This window comes from Coffea arabica, chromosome 8c, assembly GCF_036785885.1.
Source record: "Coffea arabica cultivar ET-39 chromosome 8c, Coffea Arabica ET-39 HiFi, whole genome shotgun sequence".
NCBI lineage: Eukaryota > Viridiplantae > Streptophyta > Magnoliopsida > Gentianales > Rubiaceae > Coffea > Coffea arabica.
In genome coordinates this window covers 44,768,713-44,786,753 of record NC_092325.1, presented here as the reverse complement: position 1 = coordinate 44,786,753, position 18,041 = coordinate 44,768,713, and the positions used below count along the sequence as shown (strand labels likewise).

Here is an 18,041-nt window from a genome sequence, read left to right as displayed (position 1 = left end):
TTTCATTCATAATTGAAAGCAAGGGACCTTAGCTTGATTATGCGGTCAATTTGCGCAAATAAAATCCTACATTCCATCAATGCAACCATCTTCTTGGCATCAATATGAAAGATTTCCAAACATGGTGTTTTTGCTAGGCATTCCTTTTCAGTAATTTAGTATTGCAGGAACAAGACTGGACTTCAACCTAATCAATCAGTAGATGTTCTGTGGGGAAGTCACATGATGGACTGTATTCCTCTCCCTGCTGTGTCAATAAGTCACAAGGCTGAGGAGTGACACCACTTGAAATCCCAGAAATGTCAGTGCAGTTCCAAGGTAATTTCTTTGCATTCTGTGCCAGCTCAATGGTGACATTTGATATGCATATTCCAGTAAAGGGATCACCGGGAATCCCTTCTAACCGCCCAGCCATGGTAACGTTTTCAGCTACTATGTCACGATAGTTGATATTTTCAACTGCAGGGAGAGCATTTGGATCATAATTATTATCAGGATGAGACCCATAGTTTCCTGTCATCCAGAATACATATTTCATAGTTTTCAAGGTCATCCCTTTCACATAAATATCTTTCACGTAGCCTCCCCTTCCAACTGCTGTTTTGATCCTGACTCCAGATTCTGTATTGATTGCTACTATGTCTTCTGCTCTGACATCTTCAATTCCTCCGGACATCTCACTGCCTAGCGCGATGGTTGCACTGGATGGTGAGATACAGGTCAGTCGTTTGATGAAGAGCTGCTTGGTCGGCATCCCAAAAGCAATTCCATACTCATCCCAACCACTCTTAACTGCAACGCAATCGTCCCCAGAGACAATATAGCAGTCCCGAATTTGAACATTTGTGCAAGAATCTGAATATTATACCAGAAGGGCAAAGGACGTGTCAATCAAGAATGACTTTCAAATTCAATGTTGGTAAATGAGAACTAAACAAAGTTTCCGATATTCCACTGGTTTACCCGGGTTGATGCCATCAGTATTTGGGGATGTTACTGGTGCTGTAATAGTGACGCCTTGGACAATTACGTTGCTGCATCATTTTATGAAACATTTACGTTTAGATGCATCATGAAGTTTAATAAATGGACTTGATAGAACAATTGCTTACTCTTGCTTATGCCGCCCCCGCCCGCCTGGGGGTTGGGGGGGGGGGGGTTAAGAGGAAATAGCCCAGTTACCTGCTATAAGTTGGATGTATATTCCATGATGGAGAATTAACCAACGTAAGATTGGATATCTGGATATTATCAGAGTACAAAAGCTCAATAAGGTAAGGACGTGTATATTGAAGCTCTCCTTTGTGAAATTTGTCCCACCAGGGCTCGCCTTGACCATCAATTGTGCCATTGTCCCCTGAAAACGAACTAACAGTGAGTTTCTTGCTCCACCTAAATCTACTTCCGAACTACCAGAAACTTCTCACATAACAAAATCAATTGTGGTGGTACCTGTTATAACAACGTCAGTGAGGTTAGTTCCGAATATAAAACTGATATATCTTCCACCCTCAGTGTCTCTCCCTCGACCATATGATGGCAGGGGTTCAATTACAGTCCACTCACTTTCATCCTAAACCAAAATAAAAAAATGTTGAAGCTGTGATATTAGACATGCAAAGATCTTTCTGTGTCCATCAATCCAATGGAAATCTAACTCAGAAATTGATAGCTTAATCAATATTTAACCATTCTTGATACTTTCAAGCAGGTAGTTTAACACTCTTATGTCTTGCCCGCAAACACGGATGGCAAAATTTTTTCTTGATTCGACTGCCTATACCAAAAATACTTGGTTTACAGGTGCTGACAATCAAAATCCTCTATGTGTATTAAATTGTTGTTAAAATAACAGAAAAGGGAGAACCGTTTGGCTGCATGGGACAAGTCCTAAATCCTACTAATGTGGCTTTAGTCCACACGTGCATATAGAAATTGTCAAAATGCTTCTTGGAATGTGGGCGGCCGAGTGTCACTTTCCCATTTGAATAATTGGATTTCTATGTGGACTAAAAGTGACCCATCTGGAGACCGAAGCAAGTTGGTCCATTCTCCACCACAAATTAAGATGTGAGAGATGAAGCACTTAGGTTACTTCTCCCCTAGCACCTGTCTAATAATAATTAGGGCTCTTAAGCAACCGTTAGTAAAAGTGGTGGAAATAGTTTATGCATAATAGATAGAGGCCATGCTCCAGACGAAGATATGAACAGATTGAGAATCATAAAGATATATGCACGCGAGGAATGAAAGTTGTAACTGCTTTGAAGTTGACTGAAGGATCCTAATTCGATTTTCGTTTTCTCTTTCGCTTGAAATTAATCGCAAAACAAACCTGAGAAGCAAGAAGAACGGCATCTTGGTGGAGGAAGAGGGTGAAATGATCGCTGGTGATGTTAAAGCTTCCTGTCAACCATTTTCCAGGAGGAACGTAGAGAATGGATCCACCCTCTGATTCAAATTGGCTGAGATAATTGATGGCATCCTGGAAAGCCTTTGTATTTGACGTTGTTCCATCACCAACCCCTCCAAAATCTGTCAAGGAAGCACTATGTTCTCTGCCGTTTATGCTGGAATACTCGAAATAATATTCCCTGTGGTGAACTTTTCTGCCATTAACATCTCTTGAACTCGTCAGAATCACAGCAGCAAGGACGAAAACTATGTTGATAACCTGTCAAAACATCAAGAAGATCAGCTTTTTTGGAGAGCAATTTAAGAAGGGGTTGATTGAAACTGATAGGAGTAATGTGAACAAGGGGGGAAAAACAAGAAGCTTTACTTGAATTCTTGTATGACTTTGCTTTAACCCCATCTTGGGCTTCTGTGACTTCAAGGAGAGGTAGTTGTAGGTTCGTTGCATTGCATAGGAAATAGGAACATCATCACCTGTCTTTATAAGCTGGGAAATTCTTGTCCATTTCACTCGTGTCAATGTATCCAAACATAGAAGCCATATTGCCTTGTTTGATAAGCCATTTTATTTCTAAAAAATTTTTTTTTTTAGATTTTTCGTAAATATATTTTTTATTTTTTAAAAAATTATATATATATCAAATAGCGATAATATATATATTTTATAAAAATTTTAAAACATATCAATCCAAAACTTTTTTATTATTTTATAATAATTTGCTTAATGAACATAATGGTTTTCTCGATTCATTTTGATGGTCTTGATTTTTTTTTTTCATATAATTTTAAAAGAAAATTTAATTAACTTTATAAGAAAAGTAAATCTACCTTATTATTGTTTTTCTAAAATATCCTTGCGTTAAGATGAAGTGATCTTTTGGTTGTTCTTTTTAGATGCATGAAATCGATTGCAGGTGGGGCCGTGACCCTGGTTTAATCTAATTAGTTAATGCTAGCTCAGCTTTTGCCAAAGGGGAGGAATTTTCCAACACTGCTTGCTCAGCACCTTTAATATATATTGTACAGAATTGAAAGCTTTTATAATTTCAATATATTGGCAAAACAAAACTTATTTATCTCTATGCGGCAATACATGTCACTTGTTACATGAAAGTAGAAATTACCTTTTTATCTCACATACATCGAGTCACAAAAAGTGTTACAGTAAAAATATCCTAAATAACTTACAATCCAAACATTCCCGAACTAGAGAGCCATAGCTTAACACTCGTTCACTCGAAATTAGGTTTCTAATTTTCTTCGTAAACTATCTCTCATGCTCCTCATCCCAATCTGCATAATGTAACGCATGGGATGAACAAACATTTGCCCAGGAAGTAACTTACGCAAGGCCCTTGTTTTAGACTGTATTTTTCTGAATTTTTTTATAAAAAAAAATACTGTAACAATTTGATATATATAAATTCATAAAAAAAAAAGTTGCTGTCCAAACCAGGCTAATTAAAATGAATCTTGGGTACTATTAGTAAAATTTCCATCAGCCACGTGATTTTGGGATCACATGTGGCAACCAATACAGGATCCCATATATAGACAAAAATATTTTCGGAATGCATTCTTTAATGTTCATTTTGACTGTCTGACGTGGACGTAGTTCTCCTCCTCGGGACAAAATAATAACAACAAGGTACTCTAATAATAATAATTGTGATTCTCCAGATAATAATAATAATAACAAAAAAAAAAAAAAAAGTTAGTGGGTTTGTTGTGGGAATTTTGTGTATTGTTGTGGAATGATGCTGAGGAGATTGGTCAGCGGTTGGGTGGTTGGTTGGGTCCACGTCACATGTCCAAGTTTGCATGCCATCGTGAAGTGCCCGCATCTTCACCAACGACTTACGAGTCACGGGTTTGGGTTATGCATTGGACCAACTAACTATTCGAAAGTGACCGAGGGGCATTAGCCGTAACTTAACTACAACTCCAATGAAAAAGAAGCAAATATATGTGCTTGTGTTTTTTTTTTTTATAATACATACGAAAAAAGAAATTTTATTATTAAGATGGCTAGAAATCGTCCACCACAAATAATTGACAAAGGGTTGGCAAAAAGAGCCGATTCATGAGTTATTTTCATGAGCCAATTCACATTAATAGAGATGTGATCTGATAAAGCGGCAATTTCACATGTACTTTGTGCTTGGATAGAATATTATTTTTTTAAAAGTAGCATTATATTGATTTTTGAATTTTGATGTGTATGAGATAAAGACGTAGTTGAGTAGATAAAATGGTTATTTGAATTACTTTAGTTAATTGATAATTTGTAAAATATTTTTTAAATAAAAGATTTTATAACTAAAAAAGATATTTTGAAAATTGCGCTGCAGGGTTTGCAGTTTATCAAATTTTTGAAATGCTGGGAAAAATCGTCAAAAAATAATAATGTTGGCAGATAAAATGCCACCATTGCTCCCATATAAATAAAGGGTAAAAAAAATCTGAATGGCAAATAAAACGTCGCCATTGTGCCCGAAGAAATTTAGAATCAGGTTTTTAAAATTAATTGAGAATAAAACAAAATAACTTTTGAAAAATCTAAAGCTAAAATTAACTTCTTAAATTCAGTTGGAAACAGCTCTTTCAGTAACCTGCGAAAGAATTGGGGTCCTAATTACTAATTAGCAAATGCTGTTGCGGCCCAGAAATGACACTGCGCAAAAATTTCTTTTTTTAAAAAAGGGGAAAACTAAAAAGCTATAGAAAACAAGGGGAAAAGAACACACAAAAACAGACTCCACAGGCAAAAAAGAAACAATCAAATTCTATAGCTTTCTAGTTTCCACTCCGACCAACGCGAAACAGGAAGGTATGAAGAAAGACAAATTAACTCACTCGTCAACATTGAAAAGATAAAATCATTGAGTTTTCATTTTCCATGCAACAGCGATTCCTCTAATTTTATCACCATTAATTGCGCCACCTAATCACTAATACCCAGAATTCCCGAAGATAATACATGCATGCGTCCAAATTGAAGAGCCATTCCTACCCTACCTAGTAATAAATATATCAACTGGTGCAATGTAAGTTACTCATTAGAATCACAAGTAAATGAGGTTACTAATCCTTCAAAAAAAAAAAAAAAAAAGAGGTTACTATTTACAAATCACAAGATTAACTACATTATTTATGACTCGTAAATCAATATCTTTTTTTTTCTACCATTAGCGATAAAAACTCACACACACCCTCTAATTAGAACGAGGTTGAAAGCAATTTAAGGGGGACCCACAAAGAGACCGGATCTAGCCAATTGGTGACAGAACTGTGCCCCTGTGGACCTTAAATCCAGAGTAACTACCCCACGATCTTTCGATGTGGGATGGATCGTAAATCAATATCATACTGCCATTTATTTGTGGCGTAAAACTATACTTTTTATAACTTAAACACATACTCATCGCTACTATTATTATCAGTATAGTTTCATATCATAACTTAGAGTAAACTGACAAGTTACCAAAATCTAAAATTCTTGTACTGGTATTTCTGCACGACTAAAATTGCCTTCTAACATCAAAGTCAGTTTCTAGGATTGAATGAGATGAACAACGGAAAGCGCAGTACGCTATTGAGGGTACCAAAATTGCTTTACGCTTTTCACTTAACCCTCCTTTTAACATCTAAAACCTTAACAACTATGCAACTAAAAGCAAGGTTAGTCAGCAGCATAAATGCTTTATCCTATGTTCCGTAAATGTATGTTACCAGTAGGCCATCACAATGGGTAGTCACTGAAGACTATGAATCATTTTTGTTAAAGAATTTTCACATTACCGAATACAGGGAATAGCAATGTCACGAATCACGATCCCTTTTTCCCTGATACGATTAAAGCATCTACATTAGAATATACTATCATGCAAATTTATGAATGATAAACCTTTACAAGATCTACCCAAGATTGTACATGATAGAAAGTGGATGTTCCAGGGGATGACCACCACCCCCCCCCCTCCCTTTTCCCTCCTCCTCCTCCTGATACTATCTTAAATTGGGCTGTACCGTACTTAGGTTCAGGATCATCCACGCCATGAGGGTAATGGGCAAAATTATCTCTAGCAACTACCAGAAGCGACTCCTCCCTCTCAGATTCTACAAATGTATAACTCCTTCAGGTACCAAAACGGATAATCTTAAGTAGCAAGAATCCAAACTTCTCCAACACCGTGATTGCAGTCGGCAATATTTCCCTTCTTATCAACTGCATGCTGCGTAAAATTGGCCATCGTAATAGGTGACGTCGCTGTATAAAGATTCTCGCAGCTCATTTATGTGTCATGTGTAATCTGGTTGAATATTCAAGGAAATATGATGGATATGTTCAGAACATGAAGGTGACGAAACTACTGTGCCTCGTGTGATCATGGAGTGTAGAAGCTAAATGACAAGAAAAAAAATTGAAAGATAATCAAGAGCTTACGAATCTCAAATGTTGATGTGACAGAAGTTGACGGAGAAGCTCCTGAAGAATGCACTAAATTTTTCTCTCCCTATTAGAATGCAAGAATTACTTCGATGCTATGTCAGCGTTTTAGGTGCTAAATTTCCTTCTTGCCCGAAATCAAGAATTATTTGGACAGATATCAGTTTCAAGATCCAATGGGCTGCTTAGAAGTTAGATCCGATGAAGTGAACCCACTACTTTATCTTGCTAACGAGCCTTGGCTTTGTGCAACTGCCGGTTGATGGAATTTGTCAATCATGTTGTATTTGTGTCTATTCTGGACCAGATACTCAGCTGCTACACAATGGAAAAACAAGAGGGGTCGCGCAGGGTTTGGCTTGGGTCCAGCCCTTGTTTGAGATCTCATGCTGTGCATTGTCTGATGGTGTGAGCCCGCTACTTCAATTCGCTCGCTATTCTCGGCTTCTGGATCAGATTCAGACCTACTTCAGTCTACACTACCGCATTTTATCCAACTTCCCAACTTGATAGATAAATTGTTATTGCAAATACACATCTAACCTTAAAATAAATAAATAAATAACTTGATATATATATATATACACACATACACACACACACATACATGTCCAGTATCATTCATCGTCTGACGCTTTGGCGTCCAAATCTCAAGTTCTCATACTCTGTTATTCATGATCACTAGAAAAGCTTTAGAGAAATTATTATTGATGAATAAAGCATCACTTCAGTCTTTGGAGCTTTATACCTTGTTTTTCTACATTAGTATTTGAAATTGTTATTGAATGTTCCAATTTATAAAGAATTGGGTTGTTACTCATACGAGCTTGTATATAAAATTACAACACACTATAGAGAATTTGCCCAATCAAGTTACACATATTAGGCTCCATCTCAAAATGCTCCTGAACCTCGCATTTCTGCTAATGCCATATTTGCCTCTTTATAGAGCAATTTCGAGACAGTGCTACTAGGACAAATAGCATGCATGTTTCCTGCTTTGTTCAACTATCTTATTATTACCAGAAAGCTCCCCACAGAGCCGGGCCTGGAACCTGTGGTATATTGCATCATTCACAGAAACCTCTCTGTCTTCCGTAATTCTACCTGACCCCTGATGGGTCCACCAGTCAAAGGTACAACGAAAGTATGCTCATTTTTTATTGCAAGGCCAGGAACTAAATAAGAAATATAATAAGCAATTATAAGAAAAAATAAGAAATATAATAAGCAGTTTATACTTCTCTTGACCTTATAATCTTAACATTATAATCATGCGACTAAGAACAAGTTTTTTAACTAGAAATCATGCTAGGATTCAACACAAATCCACTGCATTCATTCCTATCATGCGCATATAGGCATAGAGCCTGTAGATAAGCTATAGAGCTAGTGAACAGATAGTGTTTAGTGTGCTTTCTCCTTGCTGACATTCTACAATCCCTTTGACCCTTTAAGCCTTCTCCTGCCCGAAGTGATTTTACATCCCTCTGGTTCCTTTCTTCACTCACATTCCACCAACTTCGTACCTCCTCTTGCATGGACAATGAAGGCCAGCAACCTCCACCACCGCTTCAGCCTCCGCCAGTGGTATTCCTCGGACATGGCCGCCATCCTTCTGTGGAGTTGGGCTATTGCATTTATTGTGATAGCCGCTTCCATACAAAGGGTAGACTTCAAGAACACAATGGAAAGAGCCCGTTAGTTAATCTCGTCACCATCTGTTAATCTCTTTGTTAGAGACGTTAGGAAAGAGCCCGTTAGTTTCCAAAGTTGTAATCTTAGTCCAAACAGGGATCTACTAGAGAAGGAGTTATACATGACGTACCTGCTGCTTTGGGTTGAAGGTGCCTGTGGTAACACTATCCACTAATTGCCCATAAACATCCTTAATAACCGATCCACACTGTTGCAGAGCACATTGTCCCTCCTCCACCCTTCCTCTTCCTCTGCTAAAGGGTGGAGAGGTTAGCAACTCAGTTTTTTTAAGGGGAAGGGATCTTTCCCATCTTATGATGGCGAAGATCCACGGCAGTCTTGAAAGCATTGTCGCATTTGCCACAGCGATGATGGAATTGTCTATGCACTGCTCTATTGTGTTCTTGAAGTGCACCCTTTGCATGGAAGTGGATATCACAATCAATGCAATAGCCCAACGCCACAGAAGGATGGCGGCCATGTCCGAGGAATACCACTGGTGGAGGCCCAAGTGGTGGTGGAGGTTGCTGGCCTTCATTGTCCATGCAAGCCGAGGTACGAAGTTGGTGGAATGTGAGTGAAGAAAGGAGGCAGAGGATGTAAAATCACTTGGGGGCAGGAGAAGGCTCAAAGGGTCAAGAGATTGTAGAATGTGAGCAAGAAGAGAGCACACTAAACACTAATTTATAGGACTTTGAGGCTGTCGTCTGAATTCTGTTGTGTTGTATCACATTCTGTTCTAGCAATTGGAGATTTATCCTTCCCTCTCTGCTTTGCCTTTTCTTTCCCTTAATTCTTCTGTTGCGTGCTACAGTGAAATTGGGAAGTAAAGACTCAAAGGGCACTTGATAATGCCAACAGACCCAATATAGCAAAATCCAACAGCATGGTAGTAATGCAAAAATTAAATGCACTGCGGAAGACTTTAATAGTGCAGGAGAAGGAAAAGCAACCATTCGACTTGTGCAGGAGAAGGAAAAGCTACCATTCGACTTGTGCAAGAACAAGGTAAATCGGAGTCTTTTTTTTTTTTTCAACAGAAAGTAGCGTACCACAATCCACGATAGTTCTCACTACTCTATATATATGCATATAACCAACAAAACTCCGCAAGGCAAAAGGACGTACAAGAAAGCTATTTAAAGAACTAAAATGATGATGGCAAAAAGGGTGAACAAACATCATAGTTAGCCTTAGACTACTACTGAATTAAGTAGCGTTCGACAGCCACTCTGCTTCTCAACAGGGAATTGTGGATCTCTTTTCCTCCACCTATTGGGATCAGTTACTTGGGACCATATACAGAAAAAGGCGATCACCTTCTCGCCCTCAGACATAAAGCCTTCATGCAATAGGTCAGTCAGGCTGTTTGTTTTGCACTCTACTATGTGGTTATTACACTCACGTAGGATGATCACATATATAAAATAAAACATGTACTGTTTGTTATGCTAATTTACTTAATCATCCTTCTTACTGCTGTCTTACAAACTTTGTCATTCTATGAAATTTTGGCTTTTAAGTAATTTTGCTTCATTTTTAGAACTTTTGACTTCTTAATATACATTCATGCATTCATACAAACATACATATATACATACATACATATATATATATATATATATATACACACACGTATATATATTGTCCGATTCTGTTGTACTGCGCCATTCTCCAAGAATTTATCCTTCCTCTGTTTTTCCTTTTTCCCTATATAGCCAAATCCAAGTAATAAATACTTTGAATTTATGCACTGTGAAGACTTAAAATAGTGCAAGAGAATGACAAGAAAGCATTTTGACTGGTGCAAGAACAAGCTAAAGCCGGGTCTTTTTTTTTTTTTGGTGGAAAGTAGTAGTAGCGTAGCACGGTCCACAATAGTTCTCACAACCATATGCATAGGGACATGCGTATAACCAGCCAGCAAAACATCAGCAAAGCAAAAGTACTATTTTAAGAATGAAAATAAAAATAATGGCAAAAAAGGGTGAAAATCCATATTATTAGCCTTAGAAACCATATATGGAAGTAGTGTGAAATCTAGAATCTTTCCGATTACACATGCAATATAGGTCAGGTTTTAAAGCCGATCGATGAAATGCATGCACACCTGAACAACTACAAACTCATCCGAGCGCTTTGAGCCACAGCTAAATTTAAGGAGTGAATTCTGCCAACAAAATGCATTTATCCTTTGCACGTCAGTTGTACGATCGAAATTTTACTCTTTTTTTTCTTTTTTTTTTTTAACAAATTATGCTAGTTATACAATAGAAATCTACTTTGACCAAAAAAGAGAAGGAAATTTTGTTTTATCGAAAAATGATTAGTACCCCGCTCGATTCTCTCCTACGTGATCAAACTAAAGCAGTTTCGTATCGATTCCATTCAGAAGATTTCACAACTCCATGCAGGCATGTAACCTTCGGAACTCGAATGTTAAGCGGATCCTCCAAAAAGTAAAAGCAAATTGAACCCTAAACTGGCAAATTGAAGTTGAACCGTGAACAACATTTCCCTTCTCAAAGCTTACAGCAATTTTTCTTTTCCTTTTAGTAAAAGCACGTGTGTGTCATACACATACATGGGATCAAATCAGAGCTCTCCATACAAATTCCATTTCTTGACAATTAACCTAATAATAAGAGTTTATTTTTTTTTATATATACTGACAATATATATATACTATTATGATTTGGTGCATAACACATAAGTAAAATTTGAATTTGAATTAAAACAGTAGTGCTTTCCATCCAACAAGTTGATAAATGACAGTTTAAATGAGTGATGGTTACTGTAATTTTTCAATATTGAAAGCAAGGCAAAGAGATGAAAAGACGCATTAACATATAGGAGTGCTGGATTATCGAGAGAGAGAGAGAGAGAGATGGGAGTACTACGAATTATTTAGCACATTTATATATTTTTTTGCCACCAAAAGTCTAAATTTTGGCAGTGAAGAAAAAAAAATCTTTACCAAAATCCCATAAATCATGCTACATGATCCTGCTGCTTGCTTTGTAGGTCTATTATTAGGCCGCGGGTAGAAAACAAATACGACTTGCGAACAAATTCCAGCGTCCGCAGCAAGGGTACACGTACCGTAAAGAATAAATTGAAACATTAACGGCTAGGATTTCAGAGCATCACATTAATTTATGGTACGAATAAGTCCTACATGGATCAGGAGTTTTCTTCTCATTTCTGTCAAGTTGTGTAAACATTTGGTGTAAAGTTACAATTTAGTAGTATAAACGAGAATTTTGTAAGCTTAAACAATTAATTCACAATTTTTTTTTTATTAATTCGCAATATACCAAAATTGTACGAACTTATGCTAAAGGTTGTAAGAATTGGACTGAATTGAACAGAATCAACTAGAGAAACTCGGGAAGTCACGATTAGGGCTAGAGCTGAACCAAGTAGCTCGGCTCGAGCTCGCGAGCTACTTGGTCAGCAGCTCGAGCTCGAGCTCGGTTGACCAAGTTCGAGCTCGAGCTCGAACTGCTCGTTAGAGCTATCGAGTCGAGCTCGAGTTTGGAAATATAATACTCGAGAGTTCGACGAGCTCTATCGAGTTTTTTATAATATATATTTTAATTTTTACTATTGTGAAATGTCAATAATATCCTTTATTTAAAATTATATATAAAATATTAATTTTTATTACTTGAGCTTGATTAGGCTTGATTGAGCTCGAATAAACTTGATTGAGCTTGATTTGAATTAATTACATTTAATTAAACTCGAACTCGAGTTCGAGCTCGATTTCCATAAATTGATGTCGAGCTCGAACTCGAACTCGAATTTTAAAAACTTGACGAGCTCGAGCTTAGTTATTTTGCCTCGAGTCGACAGCACCCCTAGTCACGATCCCATGTATTGTTTACCTCCTCTTCTTAGTGTTCCAAGAAGAGTAGGAGTACATGAAAATAAAAATTTTAAAAAAGACGATAAAAAAGAAAAGAAAAGAGGGCGCTGACTGTCCCCCAGCTAATACATAACCAAGTGGACAGCAAAAAACCCCCCCGGCCCGGCGCCGGCGGTGAGGAATGAACAAACTGCCCGGGCCCAGCTAACCAAGTGAGGAACGAAAAGAAGGCGGGTTGCCGGCCCGTTGCGGAACGAATAAATTAAACTGCCGGCGGTGACGAATAGAGTCAGAAAACTGAAAATGACTACCTAAAAGTTGGGTGTAATCCAGGCAGAGGGGCAAATATAGCTGAGCACCTTAGGGGCATGGTAAAAGGGCTCGACGGTTCCTGTTTCCATGTTGTAGACACCCATGTCTTTGCCTCCACCTCCTGCAGTGGCGCCGTATCCCAGCCAGCAATCGTCTGTGAAGTAAATATGATTGGGTTTGATTCCTGGGGCTAGTTTACCATTTGAAGGGACCTCAAACGAAACTGTAGCACTATGGCCAAGAAAAAGCGCTCTGTTTCCCAAGCTCTTGATTTCTTTCAAACACAATCGAGATGATGACCATGACCCCCCTTGTCCTTGTCCTCCTCCTCCTCCTCCTCCTGCTGCTGATAAATCCAGCTCAAAAACCTTAAATTCAGCAGTGCCGTACCTAGGCTCACGGTCTTCCACGTCGTCGTCAAAAAAGGGGAAATTATCTCTAGTAACGACCAGGAGCGACTCCTCCCTCTCAGATTCTGCAATGTATAACTGCTTGAGGTACCAAAAGCGATCGCATAAAGTAGCAAGAATCCTAGCTTCTCCATTAATCTTGGGGTTGCAAACCACAACATTTCCCTTCTTATCAACTGCATAGATTTGGCCGTTGTAATAGGTGACGTCGCTGTATACAGACACTCGCAGCACAATTCTGTTCCAGCTTTGGTCCCCTGGCTTCCAGAATGCCAAGAATCTAACGGATCCACAAATGAGCATTACCACATAGTCCTCCACCTCCTCCTCCTCGGCCTCGCTTGGCCTTGCAGACAACACGAATTTTTCCACGAAAATAAACGCATCGGGTTCATAGCGATCGTACCCTGGAATAGTATTCTGGTTGGGTAACGAAATTTCGGGACCCGACGAGAAGGGATTCAGCAAACTCATGTCCCCTTCTTCTCCTATAAGTAACAACCATCCTAACGCTTCCAAATACCTCTTACCTTTAAGTTTTGGTAGTTTCACTTTGGCCACAACTTCATTCTCCAGCAAACTGTAGAACTCCCGATCACCGACATCGTTTTCATCTTTTGCAGCAACCATGAGACAAGGAATCTGCTTCCATAACGGAATCCCTCTAAAATTCTTCTTCTTGTTTGCCGCCGCAGCTCGCCATGAGGTGCAAACTGCACCGAAAGCCACGTAGTCTTCAATCTTGGTGAGGTGCTGTGCAATAACTTCCAGCATGTCATATTGGAGCTCGCACCAATTTGCCATGGGTCAATTAAAACGCAGCCTCTAGCCCCCTGAAAATCAAGTGCAAATCTTTTTTTTTTTTTTTAAACAAAAAATCAACCAAGATCTAGCAAATTTTTGCTCAATAAGGTTTAGGGTTAGAAGGTTAGGGTTGGGTTGCCATGAGTTTATTAAGGTTAGGGGTTTAAAACGCACGAGTGACTAAAGGGTTTCAGTTTCCTTAGATTCTGTTCATTCGTTGTCAGAGATTCGAAGTGGTAACAGGTACGACTAAAGGAAACAGTTTCTATTTTCTGCTCTGCGTCCCTTCACCACAATGGGCTGCAAGGATTTGCTGTTGTTATTAGTTATGATACCATAACGGGTTTCCAGGATCTGTTTGATAATTTCAGCTCTTGCTCATTCTGCCTTCTTTTAGGAGGGGGCAAGCTACCGTGAGACTTTTAGAGCCCATGAAGTGAGCCCACTCCTTTGAACCGCTCATGCTTGTCGGGTACTGGACAAGCCCAACCATTTTTCTTTTCTGCATATCGTTGTAATTTTCTCAACGAAGTTCAAAGTAATGGTCTCTTTGGGTTCCGCCTAATTCGGTCCGCCTGCTGTAATTTTTTTTTTTTTACAATATTTGACATACATTCGTACAGTTCCGGCGTACTCGTAGATTTTACACCGTTTAATTGCATGAGCTTACAAAATTTTTGATTGCTTCAAAATTTGTATGAATGTATACTAGATGGTAGAAAAATTATATTAACCGGTCGGACTAAATGAAACTCAACAGGTGAGACTTTTAGATCCCAAGTCTCATGCCAATACAAATCTAGCATTAACGAAAAATAAAAATTTGAGAGGACGATACTCATCACACTATTAATTCATTTGGATGGCGGCCGAGGCTGAATCAAGAAATTGTTATTGATGAAAGGAGGACGGACCATATTGGTCCGCCATGCTTTATAAGTTGCTCAATCAAAAGTTCTATAAATCGTACCAATCGCATTAAGAATTTCTTTTTTTTTTGGGGGGGGGGGGGGGGGGGGGGTTAGGAAGTTCTTGCACTAAGGACGAGAAAAGCAAATGGACTAATGTTTCCTTCTGCCAAAGAATTAGGTTTCCAATATGTTTCAGTGTTGACGGCATGAGCTGAGAAATCTTAGTTAACAACTAGAGTTCTTCACGTTACAGCCTCAATGAGAAATTTAATTGCTTTTGAAACTGGCACAAAGACTTATTGATGCCCCGCATCCCTTGTGCTGCATTTTAAGATATATCAGTAGACTCAGACTTACAATCCTTCTATTTAAATACACATTGACATCTGTTAATCTCCCGAGAGTGCCGTACTAAGCTAGTAAAACATAGAGCCTTGACTCTTTCGCTAAAATACATCCTAGGACGGTGAAAGTTAATCTATCGACATGCAACCACTTAGAATAAGTAGCCTATGAGGTTTCCATCAATTAGCAAGCTGTTAATACATGAATGATTTATCGCGATAACTCAGGATACGCCTTTTTGTTATTTACTTTAACCTCGTGATGCATGAGTGGTTTAGTGAGATAAGACGATAAGCTCCAGACAAATTTCACCAAATCACCTTTTGCTAATTTGGTCCTACTGTATGGCCATTTAGGGCGTTCCAGCTACGCACATAGCTTTGTGTTTTAAGCTTTGCTTTTAACCTATGATAGCCACGAGTAATAAATATCAGGATAAAATGCCATGATCTACAAGATGTCCCGCTTGATTGTGTTCTGGTAGGACATGTTATTGGTTTTAACTATCACCACCACCTGCGAGTTTGTTGCATTCTTTAAAATTTGGAAGCCTTGCATGTTAAACCATGCAAGCCTTATCTCCACGGTTGGCCAGACAGTATTGCATACGATGATTAATTCGGCCTCTACAGCACAAGCCCACATCCATGTCTTCTCCTTTAGGGGAAGTCGTGGTTTTGGTGGATGAAAAATGAAGTTCTTTGATCTTAAATAATGTAGAAATGAGATTTCTTACAAAAATGCTTATGCAGTCTTAAAAAAGAACTAAGAAATGCTTCAGAGTTTGGTAGTGATGGTGCATTGATCTCACTAAACCAGGCAGCCTGGTTTGTGAATAGGGAGAATATTTTGATAGAGTCTAGGACCCCTGTCAATTTTAATGAAAGATCACCAAAGATACGATCAAAAGAGCTATCCTACCTTCAAGGACTGTAAAGCGAATTTCATTGGAAAAAAAAAAAAAGTATCTTTAAGCCACATACGACTCTAGTATAATAGCAGAGCCAATATCAACCCAAATCTGTGAAGTTTGATTTAAGTTCAAGCTGTTTGAATTGAGTAAGTCTGAATCTCTTTAATCTTAAATTAGGCTGCTTTCAGTTCTTGAATTGCTCTGCTTTCATTTAATCAAGGGAAAAAGTCAAAACTCCAGCTGTTTCATTCTCTCACATGGAGATCCATTAATTTGGTTCTAGGCAAATATACGTTATCTGCAGGTATTTCAAGTAGACCAAGGCAGTTTTAGTCTTTCCTCCTCGCTTTTGCAGGAGTCAACCTAATTCTAATGCCAAAAGATTGCAAGCGCACAATGGGAGAGTCGGAGAGAGACATGCAGAAGTTTTGTCTAAAAAACTTTTTCGAGTGCACATCAATGGTCTGAACTCCCATACTTTATATACTAAATTGAGTAGTATATTACTCCAAGGACTTCTCACATCTGCTAATACATAAAATAGACATAGCACTGACAACTGATCACAAAGTGGAAACCATTTCTTTAATCCTTAGCAAATTTTGCTATTAGGAACTTAGGACAAATAAAAGCACGAGCTCTTATTAAAGTGCATGACAATACCCAAGCATTGATACAATTTAAACCCTAACTTCGTTCTTTTTAGTAATTTTCCATGTAATTAAGAACCTCACACACAGTAAACCCTAGAAACCCTGATTAAACTTCATCAGTTTGCACACAAATACACTGTAAACATCCATAGGAGGATCAGACGCAAGCAATGCACAAACAGCAAAGTACAACTTGCTGGATTCCATTATTGACTTAATTGGTCAACCATCGCAGACCACTGCCATACTTAAAAGGTTTTCTAACTTTGTCCATGAAGAAAGTATCATGACTTATCTCCAAACAAGTAGCCAAGGCTTGAATCTCCACCTGGAACTGATTTTACCTTTGTTGAAGGCCGAATCTGAAAGGTAAGGTACCAATTTAGACTGCTACTTGCAAAAAAAATAATAAATTGTTTTATGCACACAATACATCAGAACCAATTTAATACACTAAACATGGTAACTCACAGTAATGTTCTTTCCGGAATTGAGGTCTTTAGGTGATCTCTTTGGGTCTCCAGAGACGTTTCCTTTAGACGACGGTGAAGGATTGTCTGGTGGCTTCTCCTCCTCACCGGTGTCGATCCCATATGGCGGAGCAAAAACTACTGGTGTGGCTGGCGGTGCAGTGTCTTTCTTCTTATCATCGGAGCCAAAGAGATAGCCTAAAGAACTCTGACCACCACCATAGCTCTCACGTCTGCTCATGCTTGCCTTTGGAGTCTTTATTTCACTAAGAATGATCAGAAGGGTTCGATCTAAAAGCTATGTTTTGTGTGGCTGAGTGAGCTTATGCGTATATAATATGTTTGGTGATGGATGATACATAGGGGCATTGGGACAACCTTGTTATGACTCCTGTTTATAATACAGTCCAAGTACCATGGGAAAGTCATGCCATACTGCCCGTTTGGATCAGAGTTTTTGAGGATTTTTGCAGAAAAATATAGTGTAACGAAGTGGTGTATATACTATTTATGCGAGATAAAAAAAAAGTGATTAAGGAATATGTTTAGAAAATATTTTAAAAAATTTTTTAAAAAAAATCAGCAATCCAAACAGCACCTAAAGACATCCGAGTGAGGAACAGGTATCCAATGATGTAGTCATTGTCCCTGAGACACATTTATACACAATTACATTGTAATTATTGATGAACTTGAGGCTGAAATAATTGGCAGTCCAATCTTTGTGATCGTCCCACAACAGTTTTGTTGCAGGTAATGTAAAACTTGCGAGTTCTTTATTATCTTTTT

General features: G+C 38.4%; 3 protein-coding genes across 3 annotated transcripts; all 3 read right to left on the bottom strand.

Annotated features, from left to right (window-relative positions):
• Positions 1 to 12: 12 nt before the first annotated feature.
• Positions 13 to 2,930, bottom strand: LOC113706791 (probable polygalacturonase). The gene is made up of 6 exons (XM_072063075.1): positions 2,783 to 2,930; positions 2,336 to 2,674; positions 1,453 to 1,573; positions 1,183 to 1,357; positions 964 to 1,034; positions 13 to 855 (listed from the first exon to the last, which is right to left on the bottom strand). The coding sequence occupies exons 1-6, from the start codon at positions 2,861 to 2,863 to the stop codon at positions 188 to 190; spliced, it is 1,455 nt and encodes a 484-aa protein (XP_071919176.1). The 5' UTR covers positions 2,864 to 2,930; the 3' UTR covers positions 13 to 187.
• Positions 2,931 to 12,416: 9,486 nt separating this feature from the next.
• LOC113706242 (putative F-box protein At5g55150) lies at positions 12,417 to 14,173 on the bottom strand. Its single transcript, XM_027228123.2, has one exon. The coding sequence runs from the start codon at positions 13,958 to 13,960 to the stop codon at positions 12,746 to 12,748; it is 1,215 nt and encodes a 404-aa protein (XP_027083924.2). The 5' UTR covers positions 13,961 to 14,173; the 3' UTR covers positions 12,417 to 12,745.
• A 2,516-nt stretch (positions 14,174 to 16,689) lies between these two features.
• LOC140013716 (protein SPIRAL1-like 5) lies at positions 16,690 to 17,626 on the bottom strand. The gene is made up of 2 exons (XM_072063686.1): positions 17,254 to 17,626; positions 16,690 to 17,144 (listed from the first exon to the last, which is right to left on the bottom strand). The coding sequence occupies exons 1-2, from the start codon at positions 17,491 to 17,493 to the stop codon at positions 17,067 to 17,069; spliced, it is 318 nt and encodes a 105-aa protein (XP_071919787.1). The 5' UTR covers positions 17,494 to 17,626; the 3' UTR covers positions 16,690 to 17,066.
• Between the last annotated feature and the right edge of the window lie 415 nt (positions 17,627 to 18,041).

Bases quoted from the DNA above. Each gene is read 5' to 3' on its own strand.
- LOC113706242 (XM_027228123.2), bottom strand. From the start codon at position 13,960: ATGGCAAATTGGTGCGAGCTCCAATATGACATGCTGGAAGTTATTGCA.
- LOC140013716 (XM_072063686.1), bottom strand. From the start codon at position 17,493: ATGAGCAGACGTGAGAGCTATGGTGGTGGTCAGAGTTCTTTAGGCTAT. The intron at 17,145-17,253 runs GTGAGTTACCAT...CTTACCTTTCAG, and splicing joins ATTCCGGAAAGAACATTACT to ATTCGGCCTTCAACAAAGGT.
- LOC113706791 (XM_072063075.1), bottom strand. From the start codon at position 2,863: ATGCAACGAACCTACAACTACCTCTCCTTGAAGTCACAGAAGCCCAAG. The intron at 2,675-2,782 runs GTAAAGCTTCTT...ATGTTTTGACAG, and splicing joins AAAGTCATACAAGAATTCAA to GTTATCAACATAGTTTTCGT. The intron at 856-963 runs GTAAACCAGTGG...TATAATATTCAG, and splicing joins TACTGATGGCATCAACCCGG to ATTCTTGCACAAATGTTCAA.